The 18,453-nt window shown below is 38.7% G+C and overlaps 1 protein-coding gene across 2 annotated transcripts; it reads left to right on the top strand.

Moving 5' to 3' along the window:
* Positions 1-8,845: 8,845 nt before the first annotated feature.
* On the top strand, positions 8,846-13,021 carry PBDC1 (polysaccharide biosynthesis domain containing 1). Of its 2 annotated transcripts, XM_069463689.1 has the most exons (6): positions 8,846-8,923; positions 9,015-9,080; positions 10,391-10,450; positions 10,977-11,117; positions 12,059-12,170; positions 12,489-12,783. In XM_069463689.1, the coding sequence occupies exons 1-6, from the start codon at positions 8,894-8,896 to the stop codon at positions 12,716-12,718; spliced, it is 639 nt and encodes a 212-aa protein (XP_069319790.1). In that variant the 5' UTR covers positions 8,846-8,893; the 3' UTR covers positions 12,719-12,783. The 2 variants fall into 2 exon arrangements, with proteins under 2 accessions (XP_069319790.1, XP_069319791.1); XM_069463690.1 differs by lacking the exon at positions 12,059-12,170 and having other exon boundaries at positions 12,489-13,021.
* Positions 13,022-18,453: the final 5,432 nt, after the last annotated feature.

Genomic DNA, 18,453 nt, shown 5'->3' with positions numbered 1-18,453 from the left:
AAATAGGAATATATGACTTACATTTTTCTCCTGGCCCAGCTCCCATAGGATCAAATGTGAATCCAATGAGGGCTGAGAGTAAAAGCTGAAAGAGTTGTTTTCAAAAGAGTGCTGAAGCAGTGCAAGTCACTTGGCACAACCTAAACAATTACATCTTAGGGCGAGTGATCAGTGCAACTGGTTAGCCTGTGGTCAAAACAAAGATTATCCTTTCGCTACCAGCACCATGGAGTCATTCTCAGAGAAATCTAGTGATTCCTGAGTCCAGAGCCCTTAATTATCCTGTAGAGGTTGCTGAATCAGAACAAAATAAATACCAGGTCAGCAGGACAGTCTCATTACTAATCTCATTTCTACACTTGACCTTAGCCAAAAGGCCGAGAAGCGATACTACTAATCTCGTTCCTACCTTTCCTTTGGATTCTCAAGGACTCCTAGTGACCTCTGTGGCAACATACTCAATAGCCCCAACCCGAGTGTAAGAGCCACCAAGCTTATCACGAGGCTCAGGCAGGGGACAGGCTTGATGTCATATTTTGACACAGTTCTATATTCTCACCCAAGAATGGAATGAAGTGAAAAAGGAGATCTGAGATACGGATATAAGCAAGGCTTCAGAAGGTTCTAAGTAAAGAATTCATCCAAGTCTTAAATGACCAAGTTGTTCTGATTAGTTAGAAAACACAACAACTGAGGCAAAAACTTTTCTACATTTCTACCTGAGAAAATTTCAATATGGGACTTGAATTTCCAAGTGTTAATTACATTAAAGGTTGTTTTATGTTTGTATGAAAAACTGTTCTGTGATTACAAGAAAGCAAAACAGGAAAGAAGGAAGAGAGGGAGAGTAGATAAATAAAGCAGAAAAAGGAAAGGAGGGAGGAAGAGAGAATGAGTATATATAGAGACAAGCCATGGGTTCAGTTCATTTTTTTCTTAAAACACAGGACTGCCTCTAAAGCCTAAAGTCTTGTCTATAACATCCTGGCATTATGCTTTCTGAGTGAAGCTTCCAGAACTTCCCTAAGGGGAAAGCCTATGATGCATTGCAACAAGACAGGCATGACTGGGGTCTATGCCCATCCAATGTGACAACCCCGGGTCACCATAGTACTAAGGAGTTGCAGCTGGACTCACAAGCACCAGAGCTAACATATGCCTTTGTCTCCCCCTTGCTCAACCCAGGCCTCTCCCTTAGCAGATGTGAAACAAAAAAAAAACTGTTGCAAAAAAATAATCTCAGAGCTTCAACCTGAGCTAAGTCTAGAAAGTCCATGGCATTCTGAATGATCTAAAACTTACTGAGCATTTGCTATGTTCCAGGCCCTATGCTAAGAGCTCATGCATTCACTTATATATTAATAATTCCATCATTAAAACACCTAAGAAAGCAAAGTGTGAACGTAATCTTCACTTTCGAAGTGAGCAAAACAAAACTCAGTTTTTAAGAAATCTGCCTAAAGTCACATAGATAATAAAATTCAGGTGCCTCTCAAATAAAAGATATAACTTTAACCATAAACTGTCATGGCCCTGAGACTAGGAGAGTAAATAGGATTGGTAACTTCCAAGAAAGAGGTGAAGTTAAGGCTGACCTGATTTCAGATCACTTGTACTGCCCCTGTTGTGCTTGGAGAGGTGTTCTCTTTCTTAAACACATTCACATGCACACACACACACACATATGCATATAGTAACACACAGACGGGTATGGGACAGTCTGAGTGCCCTCCCCTGTGATCCATACTCAGCAGTTAACAGAATAATTATTTCTCTACCCTTACCCACGGGTGATATTAAGCAAAGGTGGCAACTGCCAGGGTTTTCATTGGAACTGAACTTAAGGTGTGTTCACTTCAGAAGTCAAGCAGGTTTTACCATGCCCACATGATAGCTTAGATATCTTTCTGTGTCTTCCCATGATGCCCTGGATGTGTTATCATTAATCCATTCATCCAGCAAATACTCAGGGCATTCCTCTAATGTGTGTCAGCCATTGTGTTACTCCTTGGAATCTCTATCATTCTGATTACTACTGTCTTTTTTTATAATTGTCAGTTTTAGTATAACAATATATCTCTTCATGGTGGAGCGGGGGCAAGGGCAATATACGTAACCTAAACTTTTGTACTCCCATAATATGCTGAAATAAAAATATATATATATATATCTCACTAGGATGAACGCATTGTAATAAGGTACTATGTATTATTCATCATTACATATCTAGGGCTTAGCCACATATGAACATAGCTCTGCGTAGGCTGTCAACAAATAATCAGGGATTGAATGAAAAATGTAGTGAAGTATATAGTGTGTATAAAAAGTGAGGAACACAAGGAGATAAAACATAAAGTAAATGTAATACAAACTCCTCTAAGGGTAAAGAGATGGTGGAATTCCATCGAAGGTGGAATACCAAAAGGAAAGCTCTTCTATCCCAAAATAATCGTTGCAAAATAAACCATGGTCTCTACACTCAGATAAAAATGCATCTTAGGTAGGATGACAAAATAACATCCTGCCCTCTGTTTTCAACCTTGGGCCTGCTTTATTGGGCCTGGTCTGCCTATCATACCATTACTGATTGTGACACAATCCCCTGGAAAACCAGGGACAGCACAAGTGAGATGTGAAAAATGAATATGCAAGCCCTCCCTTCTAGGAATAAATATTAAATATATTCTATTCTGATTCAATGGCCTTTCTTGCCTGTTCCCCAAAGTATTAGAAGTTCTGAACCCTCAAAACCTACTCAGAAGAAATGTTTCCATGCTCCCTAACGATGCACAGAGTTGAAGGGCTGACTTTGCTTCCCAGTTCTCCCAGAGATAGCAGATTATATCTGTGAGTTCTGTTGATGGGGCTCATCTCATATTCTTCAAGTTCCATTCATTTATGAGACATTGCTACTTTGATTGTTTTACCCTTTTTTTTTTTTTTTTTTTTTTTGGTGGCTAAGGAGCCTGAAATGTCTTACGGTCCCTGGCACAGTGTTCAAGGACCACGCAGGACTTCTGAATTTCAGTTGTGCTACAGATAGCATGAGGGAGCAGCCCATAGTTTCTCTATATGGCTGCTTATTTATATAATGGTAAATAAAAGCATAGTATCTTAGTCCGTTTGTGCTACTACAAAAAGTACCACAGACTGGGTAATTTATAACCAATAGAAATTTATTTTTCACAGTTCTGGAGGCTAAGTCCCAAGCTCAAGGCACCAGGTGGTCAGGGCCTGGTCTCTCAGCTTCTGAGATGGCGCCTTGTGGCTATATCCTCCAGAGGGTAGGAACGCTGTGTCGTCACATGGTGGAAACGACGGAAGAGGGAAAAATGGGGCAAGCTCCCTTTGTCAAACCCTTTTATAAGGGCGCCTAATCCTATTCACGAGGGCTCTGCTTCAATCACTTCCTAAAAGCTACACTTCCCAGTATGATTGCTTTACGGGTGAAGTTTCAACATGAATTTTGGAGGGAACAAAAACGTTCCCAGTGTAGCGCATAGCTTCCATTCATTGAGCAGCTCTCCTAAATTAGGTTATGTTCCATACTACATCACTGATTTCAGAATAATGCTGCAAGTATTTTTGTTCCCAGTTAATTTTTTAAAATGAGACCCTGTTCAAAAAGAGTAAATGGAGGAATTAGGACTTGAATTCAAGGTCTAAATTTATCACTAGTTGGTATCATGGATATTGGGTGGTGTTACTTGAGTTTTCCTTCCTGAGAAGCAAATCTGTTCACCACTACAAAAGAGCAATAGCTGGAGTTCATGACCAGCCTGGGAGCACTATCTTACTACAGCACCCTTGGGAGCATTAAAGCTACTATTAGTGGCAAGGGGGCAGGATGGAGGTGGGAATTGTGGACATGACACAACACTGAAAGGGGTTTGTGGAGACTAGTGAATGTGAAAAGGAGGGGTACTGGTGGCATCTGTGTCATGATGTCAACCCTTCTTGGCCACTGCACTCCAAGACAGAACAAGATCTTCATGGGTTTGTGAGTCCCTATGTCAAAATTGGGGATGGAATACATCGTGTCATCTCCTGTAACAACTGTGTTATGTTGACCAGAATGGCATCCTGAGGAACTGTTGTACTTACTTCTGACCACAAAACAATCCTGGAATATGATCACCATTCTCATGTGTACCAGCTTCAGCAAGATGGCACATCTCTTTCACCTGTTCCTTGTTACATTTTGGTAACCAGGTTTTCTGCTTTCATGGAATACTGTCACAAGATTTCTGACCACAGCCTCATTTTTTTTTCTTCCAGCTTTTGGTGACAAGTTTCAAGACCAACTGAGTTTGCTTTCTTGTCTGTAGTCCAATTGCCAAACAGACCATAAGAACCATACCCCTGAAGAGTGTCTACATGGCCTATTTTCCTATTCAATTCATGTTCAACAACTCAGTGGCCTCATCATCCCTATTTCATACCAGGCATGGTTTTTACCCTATCTGTATGAATTGGACTCTTTATTACTTTTTGGGACATACTTTATCACATATTATAATGTAATTATTATAACATTTCCATGAATGCTTGAAAATAGTGCATATTATATAATTGTTGCATTCAGAGTTTAGTATCCATTAAATCAAGTTCATCATGTTCAAAACTTCTAAATTCTTACTAATTTAGTGGCTGTTTGAGTGATCAGTTGCTGAGAAATATGTTAAAATATCCCACTCTTTTAATGGATTTGTTTATTACTGCTTAATTTTTTAAGTTTTTACTTCATGTATTTTGAGGCTATGTTACTGCAAGGTGTCTGGGACAAGAGCCAATCTGGAGAGGCATCCTGAGGTCACCGTTGCACTCCCTCCTGACTGTAGGACATACCCTATGAACATGATCACTAGAGATGTCCTCTTTAACATCCTGCTTTTACACTAATAAGCTTTATGAGATGATAGGAGTCATCATCCCCTGTACATATCATAAATCTCACGTGTCACAGCAAATACCTTTATTATCCATATTATATATTTTCATAGTAGACTAACTTACATGATTTCTGACTATAGCCCAATTTTTCCTCCTAGCTTTTAATAACCAATTTCAAGGTTCTTCAAGTTTGCTTTTCCCATATAATCTGACAGCCACCAAGACCATGTTCTTAAGGAGTATTTACATGGTTTAACCACCTGCAAATAGTAGCACTCATCTAACTGCCTTGCCACTGACAAACTCGTATTCAATAACTCACTGCCTTCCTCTACCCTATCTCCTAGCAATTGTAGCTTTCACCTTCTCCACACTTCCGGGATTCCTGTCATTACAGATACCTCAGCACCTTAATCTGGACTGGTGATGCCTTCTGGTTCCACCCATGGCATGTTCACATTACCTTTCTAAGAAGGGAGCTGAAGAACAACTCACTGGAGCCCTTCCAAAAAATAGGGGGAATCATCTCAGTGGATTTCCATCTGGTTTTCTTACCCCACACCAAAAGGTCTTTCCTTGATATAGTTCTTAAAGTCCACCAAATCTCTCCTTTTATGTACTACCTTTTGTTCCTGGCCAATTCCTTTCTTCCCTTCTTTTAATAGCTAACTACTTGGAGTCCACCTAAAACAATAGGTGTGGGTGCAAGGGCAAACACTTATTCTGATAACTCTGACTGGGCTGGTTCCCTTGCCTGGCAATGAGAAAAGCTCTAGGTGACAGTTTTATATCCTGCTCTTTCAGGGTACAGAAGCAGTTGGCTTTTCCAATATTGAGAAGACCCAATTCTTGGTCTCTGAAAGTATGTAAGGTTGTGAGTAGTTGAGTAGTGATTAATCACCTTATTTAAAAAAATTAAAAATAACCCTGACAGTGCACATGTATTTTAATGCGTTTTTAAAATTTAAAGGCAGTGAATTTCCCCAAGATATTAGACAAAACAAATTACCCACGTGCTTCCTCAAGTAAAAGGCCAATAGGGTCTCCTGGATGTATTCATGTCAACTTGTTACACACCAATTTGGCCAACAGCTTGGGTCTACCCCTCTATGTTACTCTGTTGACCTCTTGTTCAGGCCTCTGCATTCATTAACATTCAGCATCCATGTGGATGATTCATCTTACATTCAGATCTCTGGGCTACGTACAGACTGCAACCCATGCAGAATCATGTCCTCCAGCTTTAGCTGTTTCCTGAAAACTTCCCTCCATCTTTCTGTTAGATTGGTTCTTCCACTCCTCTGAGCTGCTATTCAGGACTTCTCAAGACAAGACTTTAACACATCCCTTCTTGCTCTGAGCTGTCCTCTTCTACTTTATAGAGAAAGCAGAAGGCATCTGGAGAAAACACCTCAATTCCCTACCTTTGCTGCCTCTCTTCATTCAGTTTCTTTGGATATATACCTAGCTCACCCTCCAGGACAGTATTTTGTATAAGGCCAATTCCTCAGTACACTTAAGTCTCTCCAAACCTAAAACAACAATTTTAAAAGTCCCCAAGTTTCCTCAAAAAATTACAATCCCTTAACCATATGATTAACTATATAATCCAGCAATCCCACTTCTGGGTATATATACAAAAGAATTGAAAGCAGGGTCTTGAAGTAATATTTGTACACTGATGTTTATAGCAGCATTATTCACAATATCCAAAAGGTAAAAGCAACCCAAGTGTTTATTGATGGATAAACAAGATGTGGTATTTACATACAATGTAATATTATTCTGCCATAAAAAGGAAAGAAATCCTGCCATATGCTACAGCATGAGTGAACCTCAAGGACATTATACTAAGTGAAATTATCCAATCACAGAATGACAAATACTGTATGGTTCCACTTATATGCAGTATCTAACGAAGTTAAATTTATAGAAACAGAAAATAGAATGGTGATTTCCGGGGGCTAAAAAGTCCCTAGACCTCATGTCTTTTTCTAGCTGCAGCTCTTTGGAAGAACAATGATCACTGTCATCTCTTGTTTACCTCTCACTTCCTCTTCAACCCACTGCCATCTGACTTCTGCCCTCACCATTCCTCTAAAACTGTTCTTGCTAAGGTTATCAATGAATTCTCTATATTTCTGAGCTTAGTGTACTTAACCCAGGGTACTGGGCTCTGTTCACCACTTCTTCCTGGAAGTTCTTTTATCCTTTGGTTTTTGTGAGACTCTGCCTTGTTCTTTGCTGATGTCCAACTGACAACTTTTTTAAATCTTTTTTAAATATTGCTGTCATTTATTCTTCATAAATGGTTCTGCCCCTAACCTGCTACTCTTTGTGTTTTTACAGTTCTTTATAGTTGCCTTGGGAAAGCTCAACTAAACCTGAAGTATCAGCTGTAAAATTTATATCTCTGATCAGATCTCCCTCTGCCTGGTCAGTTCTGTCTGAATGTCTCATAGCCTTTTCAAACTCAACTCCTCAAATTAAACTCATCATCTCTCCTTCAGTGTTTTCTAGCTCAGTGATATTCATCCTCAAATCCTATTCTGAAATCTGGGAGTTACACAAGAATCCTAATTATCCTTTATCCTCCACATCCAATTAGTCAAAAAGTCCTATAGGCCGGGCGCGGTGGCTCACGCCTGTAATCCTAGCACTCTGGGAGGCCGAGGTGGGCGGATCATTTGAGCTCAGGAGTTCGAGACCAGCCTGAGCAAGAGTGAGACCCCATCTCTACTAAAAATAGAAAGAAATTATACAGACAGCTAAATATATATATAGAAAAAATTAGCCGGGCATGGTGGTGCATGCCTGTAGTCCCAGCTACTCGGGAGGCTGAGGCAGGAGGATTGCTTGAGCCCAGGAGTTTGAGGTTGCTGTGAGCTAGGCTGACGCCACGGCACTCACTCTAGCCTGGGCAACAGAGTGAGACTCTGTCTCAAAAAAAAAAAAAAAAAAAAAAGTCCTATAGATGCTAAGCTTTATTATTTCTCAAAATTCATCTCAATTGTCATTGCCTCAGTTTAGGTTTTCGTCACCCACTGCCTTCGAGCTGATCTTTCTGCCTCCAATTTTGTCTTCCTCAAATTAATCCGCCATATCATGTCAGAGTGATCTTAAGTCTGATCATGAGGCTGGCCTACTTAACCTTCACTAGCTTACTGTTGCTTTTAGGGTGAACTCTCAACTTCTTAATGTTCAGCATACAAAGGCCTTCTGCTCCCTCAAAGGATTATAGAGAACTGCATTCTTGTTCCAGCTATTGTTTTCCCAATTCCCGGCAAGGTGCACAATGTTTAATTCATTAATGGCTTTGCATATGCTGTTCCCTCTGCCTGGACTGTCTTTCCCTATCTGCTTGGCTAAGTTCTCTTCATGATTCAGCTTAGGTACCTCCCATTCATGCTTCCACAGCATATGATGCTATGCTATAATTATCACTTTATCTGTTCCCTCACTAATATCTAGTTCTTCCAAGGCAAGGACTAAATTCTGCATCCCTGTACACCACCCCCTAGCACTATGCCTGTTTGTAATTTACTCCCTGGTTTGAGGTACTGGGGGGTGTGTGTGTGTGTGTGTGTGTGTGCGTGTACGCGCGCACAAATGGAGAATGTGAATTCGAATTTCTGTGGGGCACACAACATAGTGAAGACACGTGAGCTGCACTATTTTAACTCAGACTTTCCCCGTGATCACCACCATTTTAACTCAGACTTTCCCCGTGATCACCACCGAAATCACCGAGCAATCAACCACCTCTAATCTCGCCAGCAGCTCAGTATGCAACAGTATGCTACTTCTGCGCCTGCGCGGGGAGGGTAAGGCGGGGCCAGGAGTGCGAGCAGGCGCAGCCTGATAAAGACTCTGATTCGACCCTTGTTTCCAATCAACTGCAGAAGGAGCACGCAAAAAAAAAAAAAGAAAGAAAGAAAAAGAAAAAAAAAAGCAAGCACTTCCGGGAAGGAAGGTGAAGCCGCGCTTTCTGGACTGCAACATGGAGGCTACCGGTGGAACTGATCAGCTGGTGAGACATTGCTCTGGGGTCGGGTGAGTTGGGAAGTCGAGTCGGGTCGAATCTTGAATTTTTTTTTTCTCCCTTCTTTTCCCCTTCCCAGGTTTCCGGGGAGCTGGTGTCTGTGGCACATGCCCTTTCTCTTCCAGCAGAGTCGTATGGCAACGATGTGAGTATGACTCACCCACAACTCCCGCCCACCCAGTTAGCCTGGGATCTCTGCAGGGCCTTCCAATAAATTCTGACTCCTTGTTCTGATATCTTCTGCACACCCTCTCCGCGTTTTCCAGACACCGCACCTTCGTTCAATTCATTCGAATCTTGGTCCGCAAACGCAGGACTAATGCCCGTGGAAGTGGTTCCCCAACTTTACTATGCTTTAGAACTCACCTGAGAAGATTTTAAACATCCCGATTCCTAGATTGCAGTTCATACGAACTAAATCCGAATGTTTGGAGGATGGAGAGCCAAGAATTTTAAAGTATCAGTATTTTTTTTTCCAAGTGGTCAGACTTGGAAGGGTATCAGTATTTTTTAAAGGTCCCCAAGTGATTCCATCGTGCAGCAAAACTGTACTGGCTTATGGTTTGTCTGGTTTAGACCCTCAAGGCAAAAGTACATGATACATTTTGAGAAACAAGACAAAGGGACGTGAGAATAATAATAACACCCAAATGAGAATGTGATGCATACTAGATGAGTGGGTCAGGCCATAAGATCCAGGGAGTTTAGCTGAAGAACAGATCCTTAAGGACCGAGGCAGAAGACGACTTAACTGAGGAAGTGGAGCTTTAACTGGATCCTCAAAGCGTAGGTAGATAAAGGACATGGATTGGCGGGTAGGAAAAGTGCATGGTCTATAAGGCATGGAGGTACAAATGCAAATGGCTTTTTTCTGGAGTCACTGAAATAGATCTGTCTAGTTGGAGTGGGAGATGCCAGTGGAATAAGTGATGGGTGCTTGGTAAGACTTATTTGTAACCTGACTTCTTTCATGATGCTAATTCATTTCTAGGTGTTACAGGGTGGGGAATGGCTATCTGATAAACACAAATGATGATTATGATCTGCTTTAGTCTTAAACATGAAAAAATAGCTTTCTGTTCCATTATCTTTGTTCTCCCAACAACTTGGTGGTGTAGATGGGTATATTATTTCAGCTTTACAATGATTTAACTCAGTCCTGAGAAGGTGATTAATCTGCTGCTTTATTTAGCCTCCCACACTTTCACTAGCTGCTGGGAAAAGATAGCTAGTGCCTCATTGTATTTATTATACTGCGTAGGGTAGCTTCTTTTGGTTGCCATAAGGACAAAATAATTATTGTCCAAATTCATAGTCTAGTTTTTATCCTTTGACAGTAATATCAAGTTTGGTAGCCTTCTTGAGCATTAACTAGACATCCACGTACTTGCTTAATTTGTTATCCAGTAGCAGGATTGGGAGTTTTCTGACCTGGCATTCTTCACTCCTTTGCAGCCTGATATTGAGATGGCTTGGGCCATGAGAGCAATGCAGCATGCTGAAGTCTATTACAAGGTGAGTTGTCTGCCTTCATCATTAAGCAGAATTAAACATGTAATTGTAGTGTATGGTGCTCTGCTAATAACTCTCTTAGCAAGTTAAACAGTTGTGTTTTGAATATAGTTTTTATTACTATATGATCTTACCCACAGACAACAGAGGGATGGGAGAAAACTTATTTTGGCAATGCGGAGTTCTGCTGCTTTCCCTAGTGTTCTGTTACTAGCTGGCAAACGGGTACTTGGCCCATACATAGAAGGCACTTAATAAATGTTTGTTGAATGAATGAACAAGCAAGAGAGCATGATAGCCAGGCATTACTAGGGCCAAATGGGCCAATTGGCCAAATTGGTGGAAGAGATTGTAATATATTATGGCACTTTAAAACTATGTCATGATTTCATCTAGGACCTAGGCTGTCATACGTCCTAATGAAATCTTCTGTCCTGAGGATCCATAAGGATATTCTGGCAAGGGTTGAAGCGATAGAAATACAGTGAGTTAGAGACTAGCATCTGTATGTTGTCTTACTATCTGGCAGCTGATTTCATCAGTTGACTCACAGTTCCTGAAACTCACCAAAGTGGATGACCAAATCTACTCTGAGTTCCGGGAAAATTTTGAGAAACTCAGGATAGATGTATTGGACCCAGAAGAACTCAAATCAGAATCAGCTAAAGAGGTAAGAATTCTCTTTCCTAAATATTATTATACCTAGCATTTGACCAATGATTTTTTAAATTTTTTTGTTTGTTTTAAGGAAAATATGTAATAAAGAACCAGCATGCTTTTTTTGTAATTATAATCAACTAAGTTTGGAAATGAATGTTTTTCCATTTTATGGATTTTTCATATTCATTGAGTGTACTTTTTTCCCCTTTTTAACTTGGATGTCTCAAATCTCTATCCACCCAGCCCTTTCAGGGGAGGAGGAATCAGTTTACTTAAGTAGGTAGTTTAGCCAGAAGATTTGGGTGGGGACGTGACAAACAGGTTACAGAAAGGTGTTTCGATTCTCTGGATTTATGTTTACATTATCATAGGCCATGGATAATTGGAAAACTTGTGCTTTTGTTGCTTATGTGATTATCTTGTACCTTGACAGGGTACTTAACACTTACAGTTAAGAAAAAAAATTTCCCTTGGCTAAGGAATAATCTAAACTTTTAACTCCTAGCAGACTATTACTACTGATCTTTAGAAAATTACTGCTACTGAATAGGCTTCTTTCTTAAAATCTAACTTTATGACTTTGGGCCAAATTCCTGCCTTCTTTGTCTCATTTGTGCTTTAGTGAGGATGAGTAACCATTTTGGGCTGAGCTGACCAATAACTTCAAAATAAAGCAGAATCTATTTAAGAAATCACATTTTAATTTTGTAATAAAGGATTTATATATTTTTTTCAGGTTAAAATATTGTTTGTGTTAGGAAATAGCCTAAAAACAATAGGTAACACAGAAACACTGCTAGTTTCACTGTCAACTAGCAATCACCTCAATTCTAGTCCCTTCCACTATTGTTCTTTTCCTTACTGGGGAAGTGGAAGCCCCTCTCCTGGCCTGAGTACATCAGCCTCTTGCATTTGTCAGCTACAGCATCATTTTTTTTTTTGCCTTTATAGAAGTGGAGGCCATTCTGCTTGAAGTTTGATGGGATTGTAGAAGACTTCAACTATGGTACTTTGCTGCGACTAGACTGTTCTCGGGGCTACACTGAGGAAAACACCATCTTTGGTGAGTTTCTTGCTTCTGGAATTGTTTCTGTATAAAGAGAGTGAGGAATCTTGTTTTACTGATGAATCAGTGGCATGTATAGTTAGGTTGGAGGTCATCTTATTTGTTATATCTTTAAAGATGTTTCTATTTCTTAAGTAATTGTAAAATAATTAAGTATTTTCAGTCTTGTTAGTATGAGGTTAGAATTCAAGATCTCTGAAGCTTATGACTATGCTTGAATGATTTACATATTAGTTCAGCTTTGTCAATGGATTTCCAATAGATTAAGGGAATTAACTGATACTAGGACAATAATCAATTCTGTTCACCTTCCAGCCCCCAGGATACAATTTTTTGCCATTGAAATTGCCCGGAACAGGGAAGGCTATAACAAAGCAGTTTACATCAGTGTTCAGGACAAAGAAGGAGAGAAAGGAGCTGATAGTGGAGGAGAAGAAGAGAAAGGAGTCAACAGAGAAGGAGAAAAAGAGAAAACTGACAAAGGAGGAGAAAAAGAGGAAGAAGCTGACACAGAAATCAACAAAAGTGGTGAAACAGCTATGTAAGGTAGACAGGAAACAGCACTGTCAAAGCTGTGGCTCAACTGAGCCTACAAGTACCATGGTGTTACTTGCACAGACCCCTTAGGTTAAATATATGTTCTTGTGCAGTTGAAGGACACTCAGAAGGACATCTTTCTAGTCTGATAACCAGGAGTTGCTCTGGTCATTTCCTTAGTGGCTTACAGACTATTAGTGGGTCTTAGTTGATTGTTTCTTGGTGTATTATTTCTTGGCTCTCACCACTGGTCAAGTAAGAAATTTTGTAAATAAATTTCTTTTGGTTCTTATCTATATCTGTGACTGACTTTAAAAAGGTATTTAAAATTATTTGACACTTTTAATTATTTTCAGGTTTATAATTTCATCACCATGTCTTATGTAAAATGATTTATGCCTGTTTCTTAATTCTTCTGTTTCCTGTAGTAAAGTTCTCTCAACCTGTTAAGTTGTTTCTAGTGTTGGGATTAGAAGTCCTTAATGTAAGAATTGACTCTTACTTTCTGAGTGACTATAGCTCCCTGATTTCCTTTGCTATATATGACAGAAAGTTTGATAAATACTCTGTGGGGATAGCAACAGCAACCTGAACCTGTCAGACTAGTGAATGCAGCCCCGTTCTTACTAGAGGAGCAAAAGACTGGACCTGCTTCAGTACTTAGGTCTCTTCTGGTAGCCAGGTTGTTACCTGAAAGCTAGCAAAATAAATAAATAAATAAATAAATAAAACCTGATAGATTGGCTTCCCTTTTATAATGTTATGGACAATAGCATACATTTATATATTAACACAATATGAACATACTTTTAAGTGACATTTTATCAAACTCCAAAAATAGACAAATTGATTTTACATGGATAAGAGGTGTATTAAGAGTACGTCTTCAGTAACCTTCATATGTATATACAGGTTCGTGCATATCCCTGTAGACATACTGAACTTGACTGCTGAAACTAGTTAGAGGAAATCACAATGTTTTATAGTACATATAGTAAATACAAGTCTGACCACAACATGATCATGTAGGAAAGATTTACCAGAGCAGAGAAGGGAAAATGAGGTTTTTTTTTTTTTTTATTCCAGTGGTCACAGGAGAATAATAAAAATTAAAACTAATTGATGAATTCTGCCTTAGGCAAAAGCTGAACTATAGATGCATACAGCTAGCAACAACAATTTTGCACAAAGAAAATAGGTTTCTCCATGAATTCTCTTCGGCAAAATATTAAAAATATTTAAAACATTGTTAGAGTCTTCATTTTATAAAAATGTATGTTTTGAAAGGGGTAGGAGATTTCCAGAGAAAAGAATCCAATTAAAGAAAAACAAAATTAAAGGGGTAGGAGAGTGTTAAATACTTCATCCTAGGCAGACTTTGTTATTAAGAATCTTTACTGTATTGACTTTCTCTAGTTCATGCATTTTATATATCTAGAAACATGCATCCATATATGTTGCCTCAGGCTGAAGAAGAGTAAGGATTATTGACCACATACAGTTGTACCTCTGGTGACCTTTTCCAGGTTACTTACCAGCAAGACAACTTGCTTAATGACTTCTCTCATCAGTTTTACAGAGAACAAGAAACAAAATTGAAAGACTGCCTTAAAGCAAGAAGCATTTGTCTAAGGACTAGACGATGAAAACTGAGGAAAGGGAGGGAAATACATACACCAATACTTCAGCTGCACTGTAAGAGACCAGGAATCCAAGGTTAGAGAGGAAGGAGAGGGCGGAATGGTACTCTGGTGTGGTGAACAATTCTTAAGATGGCCCCAAGATTCCCACCCCCTGGCATATGTACCCTGTATAATTTCCATCTATTCAGTGTAGGCGAGACTTATGAAAGGATTTCATTCTTGTGATTAAGTTATGGACCATTTGCTTTTGAGTTAATCAAAAGGGAAATTACCCTGAGTGAATCTGACCCAATCAGGTGAGTTCTTAGACAAGCAGTGGCAGCAGATGTTTCTGTGTTGGCCTTGAGGAAGAAAACAGCAATGTGAGAGGAAGGGGGCACATGGCAAGGACCTGAGAGTGGCCCTCTAGCAGCTGAGATTATTCCCTGGCTCACAGCAGGAAAATGGGGATTTCACTCCTCAGTTGCAAGGAACTGAATTCCGCCAACAATCAGTGAGCTTGTAGAAGACCTCAAGCCTCAGATGAGAGTGACACCATGATATTGGCCCTGTGAGACCCTGAACAGAGGATTCAGTTAAGCTGTACCTGAACTCCTGACCTATAGGTCAGTGAAATAATAAATGAGTGTTGTCTTAAACCACTAATTATGTGGCAGTTTGTTACAGAGCAATAGAAAACTACTGTGAACTTTGGTACTGGGAATGAAGTGCTGCTGTAACAAATACCTAAAATGTGAGAGTTGGCTTTGGAATTAGGTAGTAGGTGCAGGCTGTAAGAATTTTGAGAAGCATGATAGGGAAAACCTAAATTGCCTTGAACAGACTGTCAGTTGAAATAGGGACTTTAAGGATGTTGCTGGTGAATGCTCAGAAGGAAGTAAGGAACATGTTATTGGACAGTGAAGAAAGGGGAATCCTTAGTAGGTGGTAGCATTGTAGTTAGAGGCCAGGAAGTTTGAGATTTGAGCCCTTGCTCTGAATTATTTGGGGGATGTCATGCCAGGCTTAACTGCATGTAAACATCTGATTTATTCAGAATGTGGGACCATTCTGGCTATTTATCTCCATGACATCTTTTGGAGGCAGGAAAAGGGCACAGACCAATTTTTACATTTACAGAAGGGAAAACTACATCCTCTTTTAAGTTTTAAACCACTGATTTTGTGGTAATTTATTACAGCAGCAATAGGAAATTAATAAGGTATGTTGAGCCCAACCCCAAAAGTAGAGACATTCACTGCACTGTCATTGTTTATTCTGAAACTATAGTTTAAACACAGGGATACCAGAGGATTGGACCCATGAATTGTGCCCAAAGTAAGCTTGAATGATTGTAAACCATTTGAACTTACTCTTCAAAGGAACTCCTGAGCAGAGTCTGTGTGTGTCAGGTGCTATTGGTATAACTGGGAGTTCTCTAAATTTACCTCTATGTACAATACAATGCTTATTAATGAAAATGTGCTTATATATATGTAAGCTATATAAAGCTCATATATATACTAATACATAAACTAATATATGTATGTAAGCTTTACATAGCTTACATATATATATTAATAAAACACAATAGTAACTTCATCAATTGTTTAGAACTTGGACCAGGAAAAGATATTTTTGGGAAGGAGTACTTTATCATTAACATTGTTTCAAATTGCCAGAGCATGGTGATAATTAAGGAGACCAAGTTTTTGTTGGGTTTTTTTTTTTTATCATTTTTAAATCTTCTGAAGATAACACACCTTTTACTGCCTGCACCCAATGTGCACAATTCTTACCACCCAACCTTAGTGCATCACTGTTGTTTTCATACAATCTTTGTTCAGGTAAATAGTATCATAACTGATCATTCAAAATAAAGGCATGTATGTATGTTATGTGAATGGTTGTTTCTCCATGCCTAAATGTTTCTATCCCTAGAATTACAAATACCAGCACATTGTTGTTGGTCTCCTGAATTGCACTGCTCTCACACAACCGTATGACTGGATAGTTTTAAATTTTCCCTGCTCTGCTCAATGAATTCTTCTGAATTCCTCAAATATAAATTGCACCTTCTTGAAGTTAATATTTATGTTTTTGTTTTACAAATTGAAAAGCAGAGATTCAGAATCATAATTGGTCCTCTGTCACATAAATGGTGGTGTTGGGACTCAAATCCACATCTTTTGATTATGAATCTCTGTTTTTCCACAATCCAAGTTTCCACTCTATTCAGCTTCCTGTTAGAATAGAGACAAAAATAATTTGGGTGAGGAATCGAAGTATTTAATAAACAAGTAAGAGCATTCTTTAGTGTAGTGATGTACTGAGCTAGTTTAAGCTTCTCAAATATTTTCAATCCTTTTCCTTCTATCTCTGCAAGAGAGGTTCCTTGTTGCATATGCAGCTGAGACTTGTTTAAAAAGCATAGGGCACAAAGTTTTATTTAAGATAAAATATGTTATAGAGATCTGTTGTACAGCATGGTGATTATACTTAATAATAATGTATACTTGAAAATTGCTGAGAGTAGATCTTAAATGTTTTCACCACAAAAGCATGATAAGCATGTGAAGTGATGGATATGTTAGGCAGCTTGATGTAATCATTTTATAATGTACATATATCAAAACATCACATTGTACACGGTAAATATATACAATTTTTGTCAATTATACCTTAATAAAGCTGGGGGAGAGAAATGAAAAAAAGAGACCGCAACAGTCATCTAATTAGAAAAGCATTATAGTATAATCACTATAGTGTATCACTAATATTTCTTCAGTTTCAAAATTACATTTTAATTTCTTAAACTTTCTTATGAACTGAGATTTGGTTGACACATTTCCCTCAAGTGTTTTGTATTTTTTTTTTTTTGAGGCTTTACTCTATCTTCATGAAATTCATTTAAGTCTTTTCAGACTAAATCATTGGAAGCTCTAATCTGTATTACTGGTTGGGCTTCACGTTGTAAAGAGAATAAAGGAAATAAAAAATGCCTTAACTCAGAGAAGGGTACTCCTTTTTAGCTGGAAGATATTTCTGAAATCTAATACAACAATATCATTTTTCTGGTGAAAAAATAAGACATCAAAGCATGTGCTTTACCCAGTTGAAAGTCCCCTATGTAAAGACCATTTATTTATCTATTTATTATCTTTCCTATTACACTAAGAACATCCCACGAGACATCATTCCATAAGGTTCCCTTTGTCCTAGATAAAACCTGCATAAGAAACTTTTCTCTAGAAAACAGATAGTTTTAAAATCATCATCATATTTCTCCAATCTTTAGGGTTCTTGTGATGTCCTTTCTGTTTAAACTATATCTGGACAGTTTAGGCAATTCTGGAAATTGGAATAATGTTTAAAATAAAAAATAACATTACTAAAAATTTACTTGTTCTTTTCTTTTTTATTAAAGAAAACAAGTTTATCAGTCCTGAAGTCATTTTTCTTCTTCATAGTTACTAAGGCTTACATGCTGTCCTTGCTTTGATTTATGAAAGACAAGGAAATTCTCACTTCTGCCTCCCGCTCCCCCATTGAAATAAGTTAATTGCCACATAACCCTGGATGAGGTCATGAACTCTAAGAATACTTACATGATAAGCTCACACTCACCACATTTATTTTAAATGGCACATTTATTTTAAATTATCGTTTTTATTATAAAAATTTTGAACATATACAAAAGGAGAAGTAGTAGTTTAATGAGCCCTTGTATACCCATCACCTAGATTAAACAGTTATCAAGGTTTTGCCACATTTGCTTCATCTATCCTTTTTTCTTTGTTGAAGCATTTTAAAACAAATCTCAGACATCGTATCATTTCACCACTATATACTTCAGTGTGTACCTCTAGAAATGGGCATTTTCTTTTTTTTATTTCAAAATATTACAGGGGTACGAACGCTTTGATTACATAAATTGCCTTTGCACCGCCCAAGTCAGAGCTACAAGTGTGCCCATCCCCCAGATAGAGCACACCGCACCCGTTAAGTGTGAATTTGCCCGACCCCTCTTCCCGCTCCCATCTGCCCAATCCCTGATGAATATTACTTCCATATGTGCACATAAGTGTTGATTGATTAGTACCAATTTAATGGTGAGATGG

The sequence above is a fragment of the Eulemur rufifrons genome, chromosome 30 (genome assembly GCF_041146395.1).
Source record: "Eulemur rufifrons isolate Redbay chromosome 30, OSU_ERuf_1, whole genome shotgun sequence".
NCBI lineage: Eukaryota > Metazoa > Chordata > Mammalia > Primates > Lemuridae > Eulemur > Eulemur rufifrons.
Note: the sequence above shows the minus strand (reverse complement) of the source record. Positions and strands in the feature narration are given on the sequence as shown.